We start from the raw sequence: 18,182 nt of genomic DNA on the forward strand, positions 1-18,182 counted from the left end.
GCTACTTCCACAGCAGATCTCCTACACAGGATTGGCTTTCCTGAGCAATGTCCTTGTGCAAAGTACCTGGGATCTCTGTGTGTAAATGTATCTCTAGAACAAAACCACTGAGATCTAAATGTGCCACAGCAGAACCTGTGCTAAGCTTTAAAAGGCTACTGTTATAAATATAATTGTAAAAATCTATCACGTTCTCCTATTAACATTGAAACATGGATTAAATGTAGCAAAAAGCTGGCTATGTGACCAACATATGATGCTCATCAGCTGAGAGCCCCCTTCCTAAGAACAGGTAATTAAACTTGGCTTCTGACTAGTCACAAACCAGGTAGGGCTGGCAGCAAAGTTTCGGGATACAACAAATTTATGGCCAGTAGAGAGAACCTCTCACTTCTAGCCTGCATGTGTCACAGAACTGGCAGGAAAACTACATTCAGCTGCTTTGTTCCCAATCCAAATTATGAATATTGTGTTTTTTTATGAAAGGCAAAGATGACAGTTATGACATTTTCAGAGTTGTGAAAAAGTGTGGTGCACGTAACGCATTGCCTTAAGTCACTGGGTGGTCGAGACAGCGCCTATCAAGTTAATAACAGATGGATGATGCTATCCATGCCATGTTTCTTCTTGATAGAAAGGTAATAGGAAATATGACAGTAATATCTCCCACCTAGGATCTCCAGAAGTGAAGATCTCTTAGAATTTGGGAATTTCATCATTTTCCAAAGATTGAGCCATGTTCCATAATTTTCTGAAGACCAGCCCTGTTATGAGTCACTGAAGGGAAGGTATGTGGGCATAATGTGTTAATAAAAGCAAATGCCAAATTACAATCTTTGGCAGTCCTGTAAGACAAGGTTCACTGTAGTCGTATCCCATTTCCAAAAATGAAGAGCTCCCCTACTTAAAAGCCAGAGCCAACCCTCTGAGATTAGGTTTAGTACATTTCTTTTGTTCATCCCTTTTATTTTATGTAATTGTATAGACTTGTATTGTATTGTTCATGTTGTAACATCTTTTGTACATTTTTTTTTTATAAACACTGCCTACTTTTTTGATGAAATATATAAAATGTCATCGCTTTGCTCCTCTTGCTCTATAAAGCACACATCTGAAGCAATATGCCATGTCAATGGGTGTCCAGTCAGCCTGTATAAATGATTGGTGGTGGCAACTAGTTTCTGTTATTGTGGAGGTTAGCAGCGACCATACTGATGTATATTTGCCATGTATTGGAATCCGAGGAATATATACTATATGCTCAGTGAGTTCCCCAATAACTGGCCTATGAGAAACGTATTTGCACTGATGATTGGGGGCAGGGGAGTATTGTTTCCTGACATATTAGTGTTCTCCTTGACAAATTGGTACCAGTCGGATGATCTGTGTGATTCTTCCTGTTGGTTTCTGGACACTCACCAGAACTGTCAGTCAAGGCTGAGAGCTCACTCCCCAGGAAGTGAAAGAGACTGCAGAGCTGTGAGCTGCTCAAGAGACAACTTGGGAATAATGCTTTCATTCCAAAAGGTTACACGTAGTAAGCTGTTACAAGACTCAAATACCCTGCCCTTACTGGAAGTGCGCAGAACGGGAGATTGTTCTGCATTTTTCAGTAAACCCACTAATATTATGATCAACCTCTCATTATACGGTTGATAACAGAAAACAATACACTGTCTCGACAACAGAAAAAAACCCACAAATCACACCAATGTCATATTTGGGATTTATTTGAGTGGATGTTGCATACAGCATATAGGGGGAGCCTAGTTTCACAAAATGGAAGACACTACATGGATCGTTCGCTTAAAAAACAAAAATGGAAAAATGGTGCAGGAAATAAACACAGTAAAAGTCCTTTGAAAGATGGATACATGGGACATCACTGTGAGTACTTCAGGAACAATGTCTCTTCCCTTGCATATGGCTCTTTCAAGCTTTCCTGTAGTGCGTCCGGGAAGGAAATACCATGTGCAAAAATGTAAGACACAAAAATACCTTAAGATGGTCTATGGACAACATTTGTAACGTCAGACGACTGGCATATAAGACTAGAACAGTTCATGAAATACTTGTGAAGTTTCTCGTTGTGAAGTTGGATGGTGACCACAACTTTAAATCCCTTTTCTCAATGTAGGAGCCTAATAACGCTACGCTGAGATACAGAATTGAATAATCTAAAATATATTATAGTGGTTTTTTTTCAATATAATTTTAGAACTACTCTGTTATAAAAGGCAAACAACACCTTCCAGTCTAACAAGCATGGTAGAAATGAGCAGCTATGAAGTATTTCATACTTTTCCTGGAGTAGCAAAATCTGTTCCCTAAAGTGTATTTCTTTGTCTGGCAATAACACTTTAAAGCAGAGTGATTCTCGATTTCCCATTGGAAACACTTGTCACTGACACAGAAGGTTGTTTGCATCCAGGACACAGGACATTACAAAGGTACACTAGATTCTTAGGATATCTATGCTGCAGAACATCGGACAACAATCTGGTGCGGAGTGAGATCTGTTATGCTTCGAATTCTAGTCCTAGGCCCAGCTTGTGACCTCCTGCATTAATGTTCTTGCCATCGAGCAGCGTGGATAGTGTTAATTTGATACCTACAAAAACAAAAAATACATGTATTACGTCTAAGCATATAAATAAATAAAATTATATGTCACAGCTTACCGCTGATGTGTATGGAGAGACCTGTCGATAATGAGCCAGGAGGGGAAAACCACTTGGACCTACACAGCACTTCTCGTGAGGCCGACACATAACTGTGGCTGATATGATCACTCTGGGTTAATACTGTTCTCCTGTCCAGATGCCACATTCATCAGACAAAACAGACAGCAGCTAAAAATATGGATAACACCTATGGCTCTCAGTAGAACCATGTACACAGGAGATGTACTGCATTATATTCTATGGGCACCAAACAATCATAATAATGATTGCTCTGTGCACAGGCCTATCAGCTTGTATGTGGCTTGTGTAAAAGGGCAATTATTATGGAAAAAATGATAGAATGAAGGAAATCAACCGATGTGGACCTCCACTGAAATACAGCTTTATGTAAAACTATACATGCACATTATATAATTGCCACATTCCATTATCTCAGATAGTAGGTAAATCTAACGCATCTGCTAAACACGTGATGTATGGCTGCGCATGACTAACCTGGAAATACCAGTGGATTGCATAACCCATACGGCCTATATGCAAGCATCTGGCTTTTCCACCAGTAATTACAACAAGAAATTTACTATTTGTACAAAGCTGTCAAGACCAAGCTAAATCTGATTCCATGGTAGAGTCTAAAGCTCCTTCCTACACAGACTTATTTGGCTAAACCGATATCGACAGGTTTGGCTGACAGTCATGCGCATGGGGGCCCCGGACAAATAATTGTTGGGAGAGTTATAGATTTGGCATGTCTGATTTCGGACTGCTGATCCTTTTGGTCTCCCTGAAGTAAGTCACCACCAGACATGTCTGACAGCGGCTTTCTCATAGAACATAGGAGCGTTCGGCAGAGCAAGCGCTCCTGTGTATGGGAGAGCTGGGCGAGATAGCTAGTGGATGAACAATCAGTGAACCATTATTTTGGTAACAGTACTGTAAAATATAAGAGATGCCCTAAGAGATTACAAGCCATGGGTACTATAGTACTCCTACTATATATGTAAATGGAGCAACCCTCAGGTGCATGGCAAAGAGGTACCGTATTTAGTAAGTAAGTGTATTTTCCATGGCTGAAACCAAGACTTACCACTGAATTTCTGCAGTGGATTTGTAGTTTCAACTGAAATGGATCCAAGTGAGGTTTAGCCCCCAACGTCACTCAATGTGACTAATCTTTGCGTTTCCCATATCCCGAAGAAATAAGTAGTAAGTTACTTATTTTTGCGGCATGAATTTTCAGCAACGTTACCGAAATTTGCACGGAAAATAATTGCTGAACCAAAATAAAACAACAAAAAACTAGGCAATATTTCTTTCCCTGTATTTCTTAGATTATCTACTAAATGCCCTAAGAAGGGGTCTATCAATGTGAATGTACCTTCACTAATACTCCTGAAAGTGCGGTCAACAGAGAAATAGGTTCTCCAAAGTGTTAAGTCTTGCTGGTTGCTGGTAAATAAAAAAAAAAAATCAAAACTGCTTCTCCCTCTTACTGGTCCTCTGCGGCTTCCTTTTTAGCCATTACCAGGTCCCCACTGGTCACTACTTTGTGGTTCCATATAGACAAGAAGTCCCTGATCAGTCATTCACCGTCTGCAATGGTGACCTCCTCAGCCAGCGTTTCCGGACATTTTCTGAGGGTAGGGATGAGAAAGAAGTAGAGACCAGCGAGGACCAGATAAGAGCCAGAATGGGAACTGCAAAAAAATAAGTTTACTGTAAAGTTCATGCCTGTGTTTCTGCATATAACTGGCCAAAATAATAGAGACGATGCATGACAAGACCCACGTGGAGGACGGTAATAAATTATTTAGCAATCACAATATCGTACCTGGTTTAAGGGTTTGAGTATATCCTAATCCAATTAGACTGGAGTTGTTCACTTTAGCCTGAAAGAAAGGTCAGTCCTTAATTATTAATACTAATCCATTGCAAACAAAGATGCTTACATTTTATGAAATTAAAAGTTGAATGGTATAATGTATAAGTTATATATAGAGTTCTCATTTTCAGATTGGTACATAATATAGCATGGTATCCGTTGAGAATCTAAAAAAAAATATATATATAGAATATATATATCTCAATAGTTTAAACCACCATGCCAATAGCAAACCCCACAAGTAATCCAGAAACCGTTAGCAACGATGCGATAATGTCAGCAACTGTGCAGACTGCAGTCTATGGCTCCAGGTAAGTGACGCCTGCATACTCACAGTCCAATAGTCATAGGCACAAAAATCACTGGAGAACAGCAGACAGCGAATGCAGACATTGCCAAACCCTGCGGGGCTGGTAGCGTCAGATCATACATAAAGGCTGGGGAGGTATTCTAAGGAATGGAAACAACATCAGGCCTCCTCCATGAAAATCGTTCTATGGAGTAAAGCCCCCGTACACAGACAGGTTTAGGTCCCCACCCTGTGGCCTGCGTCTGTCTGCCGGCATTACCACCAAGTCTAGTAAACAGCTATAGAGAGCAGGGTTCCAGATGTGACTTATGAGTAGCTCTGCACAGAAAAGCAGATCTGGACAAAGCATACACAGGCCATAAAATAGAAGTATATTACCAGTCAGAAGAGGTGCGTGAATACTGAAAGTAGGAAAGGTGGGAGCTCAGGATATAAGTATACTGCCTTGGTGTGATATTTAAAGGGCCACTGTCACCCCCCTCCAGCCGTTATAAACTAAAAGAGCCACCTTGTGCAGCCGTAATGCTGCATTCTAACAAGGTGGCTCTTTTAGTTTTTGGTGCAGTTATTCCCAAAATAAAGCGTTTTATAACTTCTCCAAAATACCTGTCTTTATCCAAGGAGGCAGGTCTGCAAACCTGGCTGTGACGTCAGATGGCCAGAGCTCACTGCCATCAGTGAGCAGTACAGTACTAAACAGCGCAGGCGCCGGATTTCAAGCGAAAACAGAGCAGAGGGGGCGGCACCCGGAGCCCCTGAAGATTTGAGTGACGACAGTGTGGCGTTTCAAGCAGGGGGGTGAGGACCTGCCTCCCTGGATAAAGACAGGTATTTTGGAGAAGTTATAAAACGCTTTATTTTGGGAATAACTGCACCAAAAACTAAAAGAGCCACCTTGTTAGAATGCAGCATTACTGCTGCACAAGGTGGCTCTTTTAGTTTATAACGGCTGGAGGGGGGTGACAGTGGCCCTTTAAGGGGAAACTTTGGTAGTCATTATACCAGTAATGGAAGCTATGGGTATCACTGCTAAGGAAACTATGGATGTGGCTCTCTCAGAGCTAAAGTGTGGCTCTCAAGGGAAAAAATAAAAAGACAGGAGCACTTTGTGGAGCTATATACAGGTGCGTCTCACAAAATTACAATATCATCATGAAGTTCGTTTATTTCAGTTCGTCACTCATATAGAGTCATTACAAACAGTGATCTATTTCAAGTGTTTATTTCTTTTAATAATGATGATTATGGCTTACAGCCAATGAGAACCTTAACCCCTTAACCAATACATCTTTTAACTGACCTGAGATATTTGAGAATAGCCTCCCCATACAGGTGACAATCCAGCAGTTGTCGGCTGTACACTATAGCTGACACCTTGCTGTATCAGCCACGATCAGTGTTTGCACCGACTATAGTGGTTAACCCCTTAGATGCTGCTGTCCATAGTGACTACATCATCATAAATGGTTAACAGAGTGTGGGGACTTCCTCTTTATTCCTTTGGTGCCCTCAGATCATGATTGTGTGGTCCTGATGTTTGCCATGGCAATTCACGACCAAACAGCGGCCTTAGAGTCTGACGGCTGTTGTAACCTGTTCAGAAGTTAGTGGCATTTAGGTGATTAAAATACACAGTTTCATTTCTGTCATGCCACTTTGTATTAATTCCTGAAAAGCACCTGAAGGGTTAATAAACTACCTGACTGCACTTCAAACATGGATAGGTTTCTAAAAAAATACATTTTGTAAATTTCCTTGAAAAAATGAAAAATGACTGCTACATTTTTAAACCTCCTAAAACACTAACAAAATAAAATAACATTTTACAAATGGTGCTGATGTAAAGCAGTCATGAGGGAAATAATGGTTTTCTATGGTATGTCTATCTGGATTAAAGGGATAATCATTCAAAGTTTAAAAATTGCAATTTTTTTTAAACATTTTTCGCAAATTTCTGATATTTTTTTTATAAATAAACACAAAACAAATAGACCTAAACTTACCATTATCAAAGTATAATGTGTCACGAAAAAAAAACCAATCTCAAAATCACTGGAATTTATTGAAGCTTTCCAGAGTTATTACCATGGAAAGTGACACTGGTCAAGTTTCAAAAGTTTGGCTCCGTCACTAAGGGATTAAAGTCATTATCTCAGTAAATTAGAATATTTTATAACACCAGCTTGAAAAATTATTTTAAAATCGGAAATGTCCTACTGAAATGTATGTTCAGTGAATGCACTCAATACTTGGTCGGTGTTCCTTTTGCATTTATTACTGCATCAATGCGGCGTGGCATGGAGGCGATCAGCCTGTGGCACTGCTGAGGGGTTATAGAAGCCCAGGTTGCTTTGATAGAAGCCTTCAGCTCGTCTGCATTGTTGGGTCTGGTGTCTCATCTTCCTCTTGACAATACCCTTTAGATTCTCTATGGGATTAAGGTCAGGCAAGTTTGCTGGCCAATCAAGCACAGGGATAATGTTTTTTTTAAACCCAGTATTGGTACTTTTGTCAGTGTGGGGTATTTTACTTAGGTCGTCTGAAGGATACATCTACAGGTAGGGGCCATATACTCAGAATTTATTGACTGTTATGTGCTAGAGGGTTTGCCCTCTGATGTGGTAACTTGGTTTATGCTGCCCAACCCTAGGTTGTGATAGATCAACAGACTCTGGAGGTGGTAAAGACGAGCAAGTATTGTCTCATACACTGCTTTGGCTCCTGGCTAGCCAGGGTAGGTAGCCAATCTGTGCCTGAATACCTGTCTGTCTTAGGGGATGTTTTTTCAGAACATGAGCGCCAAGAACTTCCTTCCCATTGTCTTTATGATTGCACCATTAATCTTATTCCTGGGGCCGAGCTGCCAAAGAGCAGACTATATAAAATCTCTGGTCAAGTGAGGTAGGCCATGAAGGACCATATCGCCGAAAGTCTGGCAAAGGGTCATAACAGAAAATAGATGAAGGGGGGAGGAGGGGTTTAAGCCCCTGTCTAGATTTCTACAAACTCAATCAGATCACGGTCCATGGTACTTACCCTTTCCCTCTAATCCTGGACATCTTTAACCAGATCGTAGGAGCAAAAAGGTATTCTAAACTGGGGGGAACGTATAATCTCAATCGTATTAAAAAGGGGGATGAGTGGAAAACAGCCTTTAATACACCCGTGGGACACAATGAAAACCTGGTGATGCAAATTGGGTTGATGAATGCTGCCCCCGTCTTCCAGCACATTGTAAATGACATTTAGTCACCTGGCAGGTAGATTTGTTGTACGGTATAACAGCGATGTGCTTCTTAGTGCTTACACTGCCCCCTAGAGAATACTTACAGAGAACGATGCATCTGAGTCAATTTGATATTTGGCTGCAATTCCAAAGCGAGTGTTGCTGTTTCCTGCTGTCCAAGCCAAGTTAATGGCAGTTTCCAATTTATTATTTACTTTCTGATAAACAGAGCCTCCAAATTCTGTACCGTCATTCCTATTGGTAACATAAAATAAAAAAAATCAATAGAAATAATCACAGCTCCTGAGCAGACAGCTGATCACATTCACAAAGAACCCTTACATATTCAGAGATTCATCAAATCTTTTACATTATTAACACAGAATGTCCTAATGGCAGCTAGAACAAAAAAAAACCTTTCCAGTTTCAGTAACAACCAAGAGAGATGTAAATAATGAAGGCCCCATTCCTACGACAGTGAGGGCCATATTATTACCTTTATACTATAATGTGCTGTGTAAAGTATATCAGTTTACATGGCAATGACAATCTGAGGAGAGCTTTACACTGCTAATCAACCAATATAAAGGCAAAGGCGACACACTTCCCGACAAGACATAATAGATTGTGGACGTGTTTGAGTCACAACCACAACACACAAGTCACTGGAAATCCGGTAGGGATTAGTGATTGGAGCATAGAGACAATTACAGATTAAAAAGGGGGACAACCAGACTACAATCACAACCAGTCACAAACAGACTACAATTCCATTATATTCTAATGTAGCACCAGAACACAGCAAAGTGAGCACATCAAAACTTGCCACCTAGTCCTAACGTAATTTCATACTTCAAATATGAAAAAGGGTGGATAAACTTCTTATGTCACCAGAATACATATGGTTCGGCACAATCTTGAGCCATGGCGACTTGATGGTTGAACCATCTATAGGAAGATTAATCTTGTGCAAGACTAGATAGGCCCACAATGGTCTTCTCCACAGTTATCTTGATAAGGTCAAGCCATCGGTTACCTTGTCCCTTCTATTCTTCTGACCATGATATCCTTCTCCAGTCATTGCTGTTTTCATATGATGTGTCCAAAGTAGGCAAGTCGTAGCTTGGTGACCAGTGCTTCAAGTTACATATCTGGCTTGATATGTTTCAAAATTGATTTGTTTGTTCTTCTTGCTATCCATGATATTGATAACCTCCTCACCACTATCGAACGCAAATAATTGATTTTGTCATCCAAAGAAATACTATAAAGGGGTTTCAACTACAATGATACTGATGACCTATTGTAAGGAGTTGGTGGAAGTTGACTCCCATCAATCAGCTGTTACCACCTCCGCCAGCATCTGGATCTAAACAGTGCAAGGAAGCTCCCGGGTACTGAAGTTTAGCCCCATCTCCTTTACATAGGAGCTGATGTGCAGTACTTTGGAGCAATGTATGAAACTTGGCTCTCTCTCCCATACATCATTTAGATCTGGCCACTGCAGGACGCGAGTACTGCTGATTGAAGGAGTGTGCCAAGTGTCAAACTCCTTCCGAATGGATATCCTAGAGATAGGCCTTTATTATCATTGTAGTGGAAAACCCCTTTGTAATTAGCTTTAATTGGTGACAAAAGATACATTTCCTACAATGCAGTTTTGATAATTGAAAACTAAAATGGAAGGGGTTAAATTTTAAGTTAACTGATGATACAGTGAATGACGGATTCAGCTTTTCCCGCGAAGACTTATGACAGCAATACATGTACATTTTTTTCTACTTACACATTGGTGTGCAACTGGAATTCATCAGTTTTATATCCGACGGCAAAGTTACTCTGTGAGACTCTCGACTTGGCAGATTCAAAAGTCATTTGGTAGCCAGCTAGCCAGCCTTCATAGCCAAACACCACAGCACCGCGCACAGACGGGCCGGCAATATCAAAATCCATATCACAGCCCACGTTGACATGCTCTCGCTTGTACGCGCCCTTGATCTTTGCATTCTTCTTTCTAAATATATACAAAAATTAAGACGGTGAAGATGGTCTTCATGAACACACAAGTAAGGCTTCTTTCACACTTACCAGGTTTTTTGTGGGCCATATCGCCGCAATTTTCACGGTCTACCGCAATAATAGACTGCAAAAAACTTGCAGATCGCCGTTTTTCGGGTTTCCAATACTATGGAAAATGTAATGGAAAAAAAACGGCATTCCACAAAACCGGAAGTCACGGTGCACCGCAAAAACAAGTTTCCGTTGTTTTTGTGGCCCCATTGACTTTCAATGGGGGCAGTGTCCGTAAGCCGTGAAAAAGACTGAGCAGCTCTCACGGCCATACGGAGCTCCGTGGAATTACTGCGGCCCGTTTTTGTGGCCCCATAGAAATCTATTGGGGCCGCAAAACCACGGTAAGTGCAAAAGAAGCCTTAGACCATAGGTCTAATAAAATGACAAAGGCAAGGTTGTAATAATGGAAATGTCAATATATCAAATGGAAATGTCATGCAGGACAATACAATACACGTGACGCTAACAATGGAGTGGGAAACAGTCAGTAATGCCATTTTCAGCCCCAGCATTCCCCGAGAAGACCATGCAGACTTGTGTGACAAATGTCATCTTTACTCCAGCTGCTGCAAATAATCCTCTGTGTCGGCAGAAAAACAAAAAAGGGAAATTCTACAGGCAGCAATGCTTATAAGAGTGAACTGCAGAATATAATATTCCCTAAAGATTGACACATCACTAGACAACTAGATGTAAAGTAACTAAAGTGGGCGCAGAGGAGAACAGACAACATTATTAAAAGGGATAGTCTCAACTTTCTAAATAGTTAAAATTGCAAAGCGCTTGTAAAAACAAGAAACTTTGTAATTTACTTGTTATTAAGAGATCCTCTCCGGTCTCGAGAAAGGATCGATATTTAATTTCATAGTTAGTGCTCATTGCCTGGGAAGGAGCACAGCACTTACAAACTCTTTACTATAGAGCTTTCAAGCAGTGCTCGGTCATTTTTTGCCCTAGTGTTCTTCTGATGCCTGCACAGACAGGTTATCAAACTTGAAAAAACAAAGGCTTAAGGGTAATCTTATTATAATGTACAAATATATGGGGGACAGTACAGAAATCTTCCCAGTGATCTTTTACAGCTGGGCCTGCGACAGGAACAAGGGGGCATCCTCTATGTCTAGAGGAAAGAAGGTTAATCATAATCACAGAGGCAGATTCTTTACTGTAAGAGCAGTGAGATGATGGAACTCTCTGCCACGTGATGTTGTAATGGCTGTTTCACTACTAAGGTACAAAGAGATCCCTTTCTTGTTAAATATTATATTACAGGTTATGGGACGATGATCCTCCAGAGAACTAGTCTGATTGCCATGTTTAGTTCAGAAGGAATTTCGCCCCATAATATGGGGCAAATATGTTCCTCATGTTTTTTTTTGCCAATCTCTGTAACAAGACTAATCCATTATTGGTTGCACTTAATGAACTGAAGTCTTTTTTTCTGCCGTTTCAGTTACGTAACAATTATTGGTGGATCAAAATGGTTATCGCTTCAAACAAATTGGAATTTAGCATGGCTAATCCTGTGTTCCCGAGAGATAAGTAGTGTCAGAAGTCCCATCTCCCTATAGCTACACATCTTCATGCATGGAGGGCTCTAGCTGTTTTTATTGGACAGGGGCCTTCGGTTTTGCTCAGGCACCATAGTTTGGGTGCAACTTCTCCCTGTGAATCCTCTATACAACAGTTCCCCCTCAAGCGGCTTTGCTGCATAATCACAATAAAAGATTTAAAATTATTCTTTTATTTTTATATAAAATGCCTAAAAAGTAAAAATAATGAGAAACGTACACTTAACTCCAGTCTCATAATACTTTGAAAAGAGCTTTAGGTGAGACATGGCTGAAAGATTATTATACCTCTGTATATGTGACACCATTCTAAAAACTGCACCCCTCAAGGTGCGCAAAACCACATTCAAGGAGTTTATTAACTCTTCAGGTGCTTCCCGAGAACTAAAGCAATGTAGAAGGAAAATAGGGATTTTTGTGTACTCACCGTAAAATCCTTTTCTCCGAGCCATTCATTGGGGGACACAGACCGTGGGGTGTATGCTGCTGCCAATAGGAGGCTGACACTAAGTGATACAAAAAAAAATTGGCTCCTCCCCTGCAGTATATACCCTCCTGCTGGCTCTCAGCTAACCAGTTCGGTGCAAAAGCATTAGAATATCAATAACAATATATGAGCGTATAGCATGTCATATTCTAAAAAAACAAGCATAAGCTAATAACAGGGTGGGAGCTGTGTCCCCCAATGAATGGCTCGGAGAAAAGGATTTTACGGTGAGTACACAAAAATCCCTATTTCTCCTTCGCCTCATTGGGGGACACAGACCGTGGGACGTCCCAAAGCAGTCCCTGGGTGGGGACAACAATAGATCAGGCCCTGTGTAACCGCTACTTACAAGTGCGCCACCGCGGCCTGCAGAGTCTGCTTGCCCAGACTCACATCTGTGGAAGTGTGGGAATTATAGTGCTTCAAGAATGCATGCGGACTGGATGAATCCGCAAGCTTGCAGGCGTGCCTTGCTGACGCCTGGTGCCTAGAACCCTTGATAGACAGGGAGATAGGCTGACATCTAGCACGGAAGGACTCCTGGATGGTGAAAAGAATTCACCATGTTATCATGGTCGATGAAACGGCTAAACCCTTCCTGAAAATGACAGGAAGCCTTCCTCTACCGTCAGGAAGCCCAAATAAAATGTCCAACCTTCAGAAGGACGCTGTCCTCAAGACGTACCTACTCAGAGCACTCACTTCGTCCAGAATAAGGGGGATCTTATTCCATTTTGTGGACTGGAGCCAAAAGAGATGAGGGAAGAACTATGCCCTCATAACAGTGGTAATACAGTACCACCTTGGTAACAAGGGATGGAGATGGCCTGAGGACAACATTGCCTCGAAGGTAATAAGGGAAAAAAGTCTGAAAGAGCAGAGAAGCTAGCTCCGAAGACTCGTCAGAGTGAGAATATCGCAGAGGAGAACGGGACGACTTTCCCTGATAGTAAAGTCTGCCCGGATGAAAAAGGAGCCTACTGTAAGGCTCCTAGGAATAATAAGGTCCCAATGACCTAACGGTATGCGATAGGGAAGAACTACGTGTGAAAACTCCCTGTGAGAAAGTCCCTACTTGCAGTTGTGCTGCGATAAGGCGAGAAGATACTAGCTCCGCAAACAAAAAAACGGACGTGGTCAGTGCGGATCTCTGAGGATCACTGGGGCCCCTTTCTGCTTCCGAAAGGCTTTCGGAAGCAGTGGAAGGGGAGTTATGGAAACTGGTACCACGGCAGAACCAGAGCATGGAGAGCGATGGCTCTTGGATCTCGAGGCCGAACCACGAACTCGAGTACATTGGCCTTCAGTCTGGATGTCATCCCACCTACAACTGGAGAGCTCCAGTAAGGACAGATCTGATGGAAGACTTCGGGGTGAAGTTCCCACTGACTTGAGGCGGAACCCTGACAGCTGAATTTGTTTGCCGTTCAGAGTTCTACTTCTGGGATATATACTGCCGAGATCACCGAATAATAGACTTCGGCCCATCAGAGAAAGTGAGGTACCTCGGTCATGGCGCCTGATCGTGGGTACCTGCTAGATGAATGACGTAAGGCACCGCCGTGGCATTATCCAATTGAATTCGGATAGGGTGACCCGCCAGAAGGCAGTGGACCTGATGAAAGACTACCGTTCGGATCTCCAGAACAATGATGGGGAGAAGACGACTGGCATTGGTAGTTACTAATAATCATTGAACCGGGAGAAAGGCCCTGGATATAGAAGGAGCTCAGAGACTATTGTCTGAAAGTCTATTTGACTTGCTGAAAACGAGCGGAGCGAAGGAAACCGTTTCCATTGTCGTCACCATTTTTGCTCAGAACTCTCTTAGCAAATCGAATGAAATGAGGGGAGAGTAATCAAGTCCTCAGAACTCTCCTTGCGCGAGCTCCCTGTTGAAGGGCCATGACCTTGTCTCGAGGAAGAATTACCATCCTTCTAGAAGTGTGCAGGATCATCCTCAAAAAGGATATCTGCTGGGCTGGAAATGAGGAGAACTTGTCTAAGTGTAGCTGCCAGCCCAGGAGAGAAGGTATCGCAAGAGATATAGACGACTCAGTGTAGTCCTGGAAGGGCGGCTAGACAGACCAAACAGGGCAAGACGAGCACGCCTCTAGAGTGCAAGAGAAACATGAGATCCGCCATGACCCGAGCGAACACTCTGGGTGCGGAAGCAAGGCCAAAGGACAAGGTTGTGACATGAAAATGCTGTTGACGAATGGAAAGGCGAAGGAATTTTTGCAGAGGGCAAGCAACCCGAATGTCGATGGATGCCGGAAACTGCACCTTTTTCTGTTGAAGTAATGGCTGAGCGGAGGAACTCCATCCAAAGAAGGAGGACCATGTGAAAGGTTGTTAGAAGTTTGAGGTCCAGAGTCGATCTTACTTTTCGTTCCCCTGTTTGGAACCAAGATCCCTTAGATCTAGACTGTGCTGGACAATCCTTATACAATCCTTTGTCAGTCTCCCGCTCAAAGGATTTGATTGGCCAGTTGTTGCTGGTGTGAATCAAGGTAGTTAAGGTCTCCAGCCAGGAGACCATTGCTCTAGCAATCCATGCGGCCGCTAGGGAGGATAGAGCGCTGGACTCGAAGCCGCAAGACGGAACGAACCAGATTTGCTATCTGACAGTCCGTGGTATTTTTAATTGATGACCCATCAGGTAGGGATACTGGTAGGAATACCACAGGAGATTCTACCCGGTTAATCTGCCCCATGGCAGAATGTGCGGCTGCATCCAGCAGGTCATAGTCTCTTACCATCTTCTCTTTTCACGGTGCAGAGATAAAAATTAGGCACCCTCGATCCATCAACCTCTTAACAGGGAAGTGGAGAGGAATTGTCCGCCTTCTTGCATCATCCACTAAATAGTGGTGATGCAGAGGGGGGAGCTCGTACGCCAAAAAGGGTGCCTCTATATGTCCACAGAGTACAGGTCTCCAGGTGGACAGGACAGGTTGTCTGGCGTTAGGCCTGGATGCAGAAGAGGAAACATGGAGACGACACTCCGTGTGCTCGTCTGTTGATGGTGTGGGGAGATCGGTGCCCTTTAAAGGACCCGTCGCCCTTAAAAAACAGGCCAGGCATGGCATCCCACGTAGAGGCTTCTGTCCAGTGAATCGCTTATCCGAATTGAATGCAAATGCTCTCGAGGGAGTTTAGTCTCTGAAGCTCTGGCAAGCTCAGGCAATATCCAATCCATATTCAGAGCCTTGTTGTCATCAAATCATTGGTGAGGGAGCAGAAAACGAAAAACTTCCGTTTTCTAGATGCCTGTATGTTTCTAGACGCCATCACGTTTCTAGAATACTTGCGGCCCCTGCTAGCCGACGGCTCCCATGTAGGATAGGGACCATGTATATTGGTCCTGCGAGCACTCCAAACACAGAGGGTACACAGAGGGATTCAATCTCTTGGTCAGAGAACCATGGATTGGTCAGTGAAGAAGTCCACTGAGGGGAACTAGAGGATAAAGCTGGGGTCGGCGGCGGAGGGCTCCTCGGACTGATCAAGCGCCTTTAAGACCAGGAAATATTGGTCATACGCCTTTAAGACCAGGGAATACTGGTCATGCGCCTTTAAGACCAGAGCATACTGGTCATGCGCCTTTAAGACCAGAGAATACTGGTCATGCGCCTTTAAGACCAGAGAATACTGGTCATGCGCCTTTAAGACCAGAGAATACTGGTCATGTGCCTTTAAGACCAGGGAATACTGGTCATGCGCCTTTAAGACCAGGGAATACTGGTCATGCACCTATAAGACCAGGGAATACTGGTCATGCAACTTAAACCAGGGAATACTGGTCATGCACCTTTAAGACCAGGGAATACTGGTCATGCAAGTTTAAGACCAGGGAATACTGGTCATGCACCTTTAAGACCAGGGAATACTGGTCATGCACCTTTAAGACCAGGGAATACTGGTCATGCACCTTTAAGACCAGAGAATACTGGTCATGCACCTTTAAGACCAGAGAATACTGGTCATGCACCTTTAAGACCAGAGAATACTGGTCATGCACCTTTAAGACCAGAGAATACTGGTCATGCACCTTTAAGACCAGAGAATACTGGTCATGCACCTTTAAGACCAGAGAATACTGGTCATGCACCTTTAAGACCAGAGAATACTGGTCATGCACCTTTAAGACCAGAGAATACTGGTCATGCACCTTTAAGACCAGAGAATACTGGTCATGCACCTTTAAGACCAGAGAATACTGGTCATGCACCTTTAAGACCAGAGAATACTGGTCATGCACCTTTAAGACCAGAGAATACTGGTCATGCACCTTTAAGACCAGAGAATACTGGTCGTGCACCTTTAAGACCAGATAATACTGGTCATGCACCTTTAAGACCAGAGAATACTGGTCGTGCACCTTTAAGACCAGGGAATACTGGTCGTGCTCCTTTAAGACCAGGGAATACTGGTCATGCGCCTTTAAGACCAGGGAATACTGGTCATGCGCCTTTAAGACCAGGGAATACTGGTAATGCACCTTTAAGACCAGAGAATACTGGTCATGTGCCTTTAAGACTGGGAATACTGGTCATGCGCCTTTAAGACTGGGAATACTGGCCATATGCCTTTAAGACCAGGCCAGGTACTTCCTTACCCGGGTACTGATGTAGAGTCGATGTGCCCCTTTAATGCAAAAAAACTGTCACCCCAGTGTGAGCTGGCCGGGTGGACCAAGATGGCCACCGGGAGCTGCAGAGTTGATAAAATCTCGCAGAGAGCGAGAAGCGCCAATTTGGGGGGCGGAGCCACAGACACGATGTTGAATAGGCCTAAGCCGGGGCCTAAATTTCTGTAGCCGGCGGACGTCACCAGTGGGTCGTTCCAGGCAAGACTTCCAGGATGCGGCCTACAAATCGGCCGAAGCCGGGGACTAAATTTTTGCAGCCATCCAGAGCGTTACCTCAGAGAGGTGGGCCACAGGGAAGTGGCTGAGGCTGCCTGTCAGCATGTGGATATCCCACTGAAGATGGATCCACTCACCATTGATGCGCATCCCGGCATGGAGCCGCCGCGGATGTGGGTTTCAGCGCTGTTCTGTGCAGCGTGGACGGTGCAGGGATAAGCCTCAATCCATCATCCGTTTGTTAGGGAGGTGGAGAGGACCCGTCCGCCTCCTTGTGCCATCCGCTTTCACAGTGGTGGGACAGTGGGGGCTGCTCGGACGCCATAGAGAGGGGCCTCTGTACATCCATGGAGTTCAGTCCGGGTGGACAGGGCCAGTTGTCCGGCATTAGGCCTGGCTCCAGGAGAGGATACATGGAGGCGACACTCCATGTGGTCGCCCGTTGCTGGTGTGGGGAGATCGGGACCATGAAAGGAACCGTCGCCCCTGAAGTGAGCTCAGGCATGGCTTCCCACGTCGCAGGAGAGGGTACGGGGAGGTATACTCGCCTGTTGATGGTTCGGGGGAGATCGGAACCTTGAAAGGAACCGTCGCCCCCTTCACTCTGTTAATTAAAAAATAAAAATTTACAGAAAAGTAAACAATAAAATAAAAACGTTGGGGTCTGAAACAGACCCATGTGCCTCCTACAGACACTAAGCAAGAACTGGTTAGCTGAGAGCCAGCAGGAGGGTGTATACTGCAGGGGAGGAGCCGAGAGCCAGCAGGAGGGTGTATACTGCAGGGGAGGAGCTGAGAGCCAGCAGGAGGGTGTATACTGCAGGGGAGGAGCCGAGAGCCAGCAGGAGGGCGTATACTGCAGGGGAGGAGCTGAGAGCCAGAAGGAGGGTGTATACTGCAGGGGAGGAGCCGAGAGCCAGCAGGAGGGCGTATACTGCAGGGGAGGAGCTGAGAGCCAGCAGGAGGGTGTATACTGCAGGGGAGGAGCCGAGAGCCAGCAGGAGGGCGTATACTGCAGGGCGGGAGCTGAGAGCCAGCAGGAGGGTGTATACTGCAGGGGAGGAGCCGAGAGCCAGCAG

At 43.9% G+C, this 18,182-nt stretch overlaps 1 protein-coding gene across 3 annotated transcripts in view; it reads right to left on the reverse strand.

Annotated features, from left to right (window-relative positions):
- Window positions 1-1,714: 1,714 nt before the first annotated feature.
- Window positions 1,715-18,182, reverse strand: part of VDAC1 (voltage dependent anion channel 1) — a 49,426-nt gene continuing 32,958 nt past the window's right edge. For all 3 annotated transcript variants that reach the window (XM_069763823.1, XM_069763824.1, XM_069763825.1), the window contains 4 exons: window positions 9,889-10,116; window positions 8,207-8,357; window positions 4,516-4,573; window positions 1,715-2,611 (listed from right to left, as the gene is read on the reverse strand). In XM_069763823.1, the coding sequence (XP_069619924.1) occupies window positions 2,520-2,611; window positions 4,516-4,573; window positions 8,207-8,357; window positions 9,889-10,116 (529 nt within the window). In that variant the 3' untranslated portion in view covers window positions 1,715-2,519. The remainder of the gene's footprint in view (window positions 2,612-4,515; window positions 4,574-8,206; window positions 8,358-9,888; window positions 10,117-18,182) is intronic.

Source organism: Ranitomeya imitator, chromosome 4, assembly GCF_032444005.1.
Source record: "Ranitomeya imitator isolate aRanImi1 chromosome 4, aRanImi1.pri, whole genome shotgun sequence".
NCBI classification, from domain to species: domain Eukaryota; kingdom Metazoa; phylum Chordata; class Amphibia; order Anura; family Dendrobatidae; genus Ranitomeya; species Ranitomeya imitator.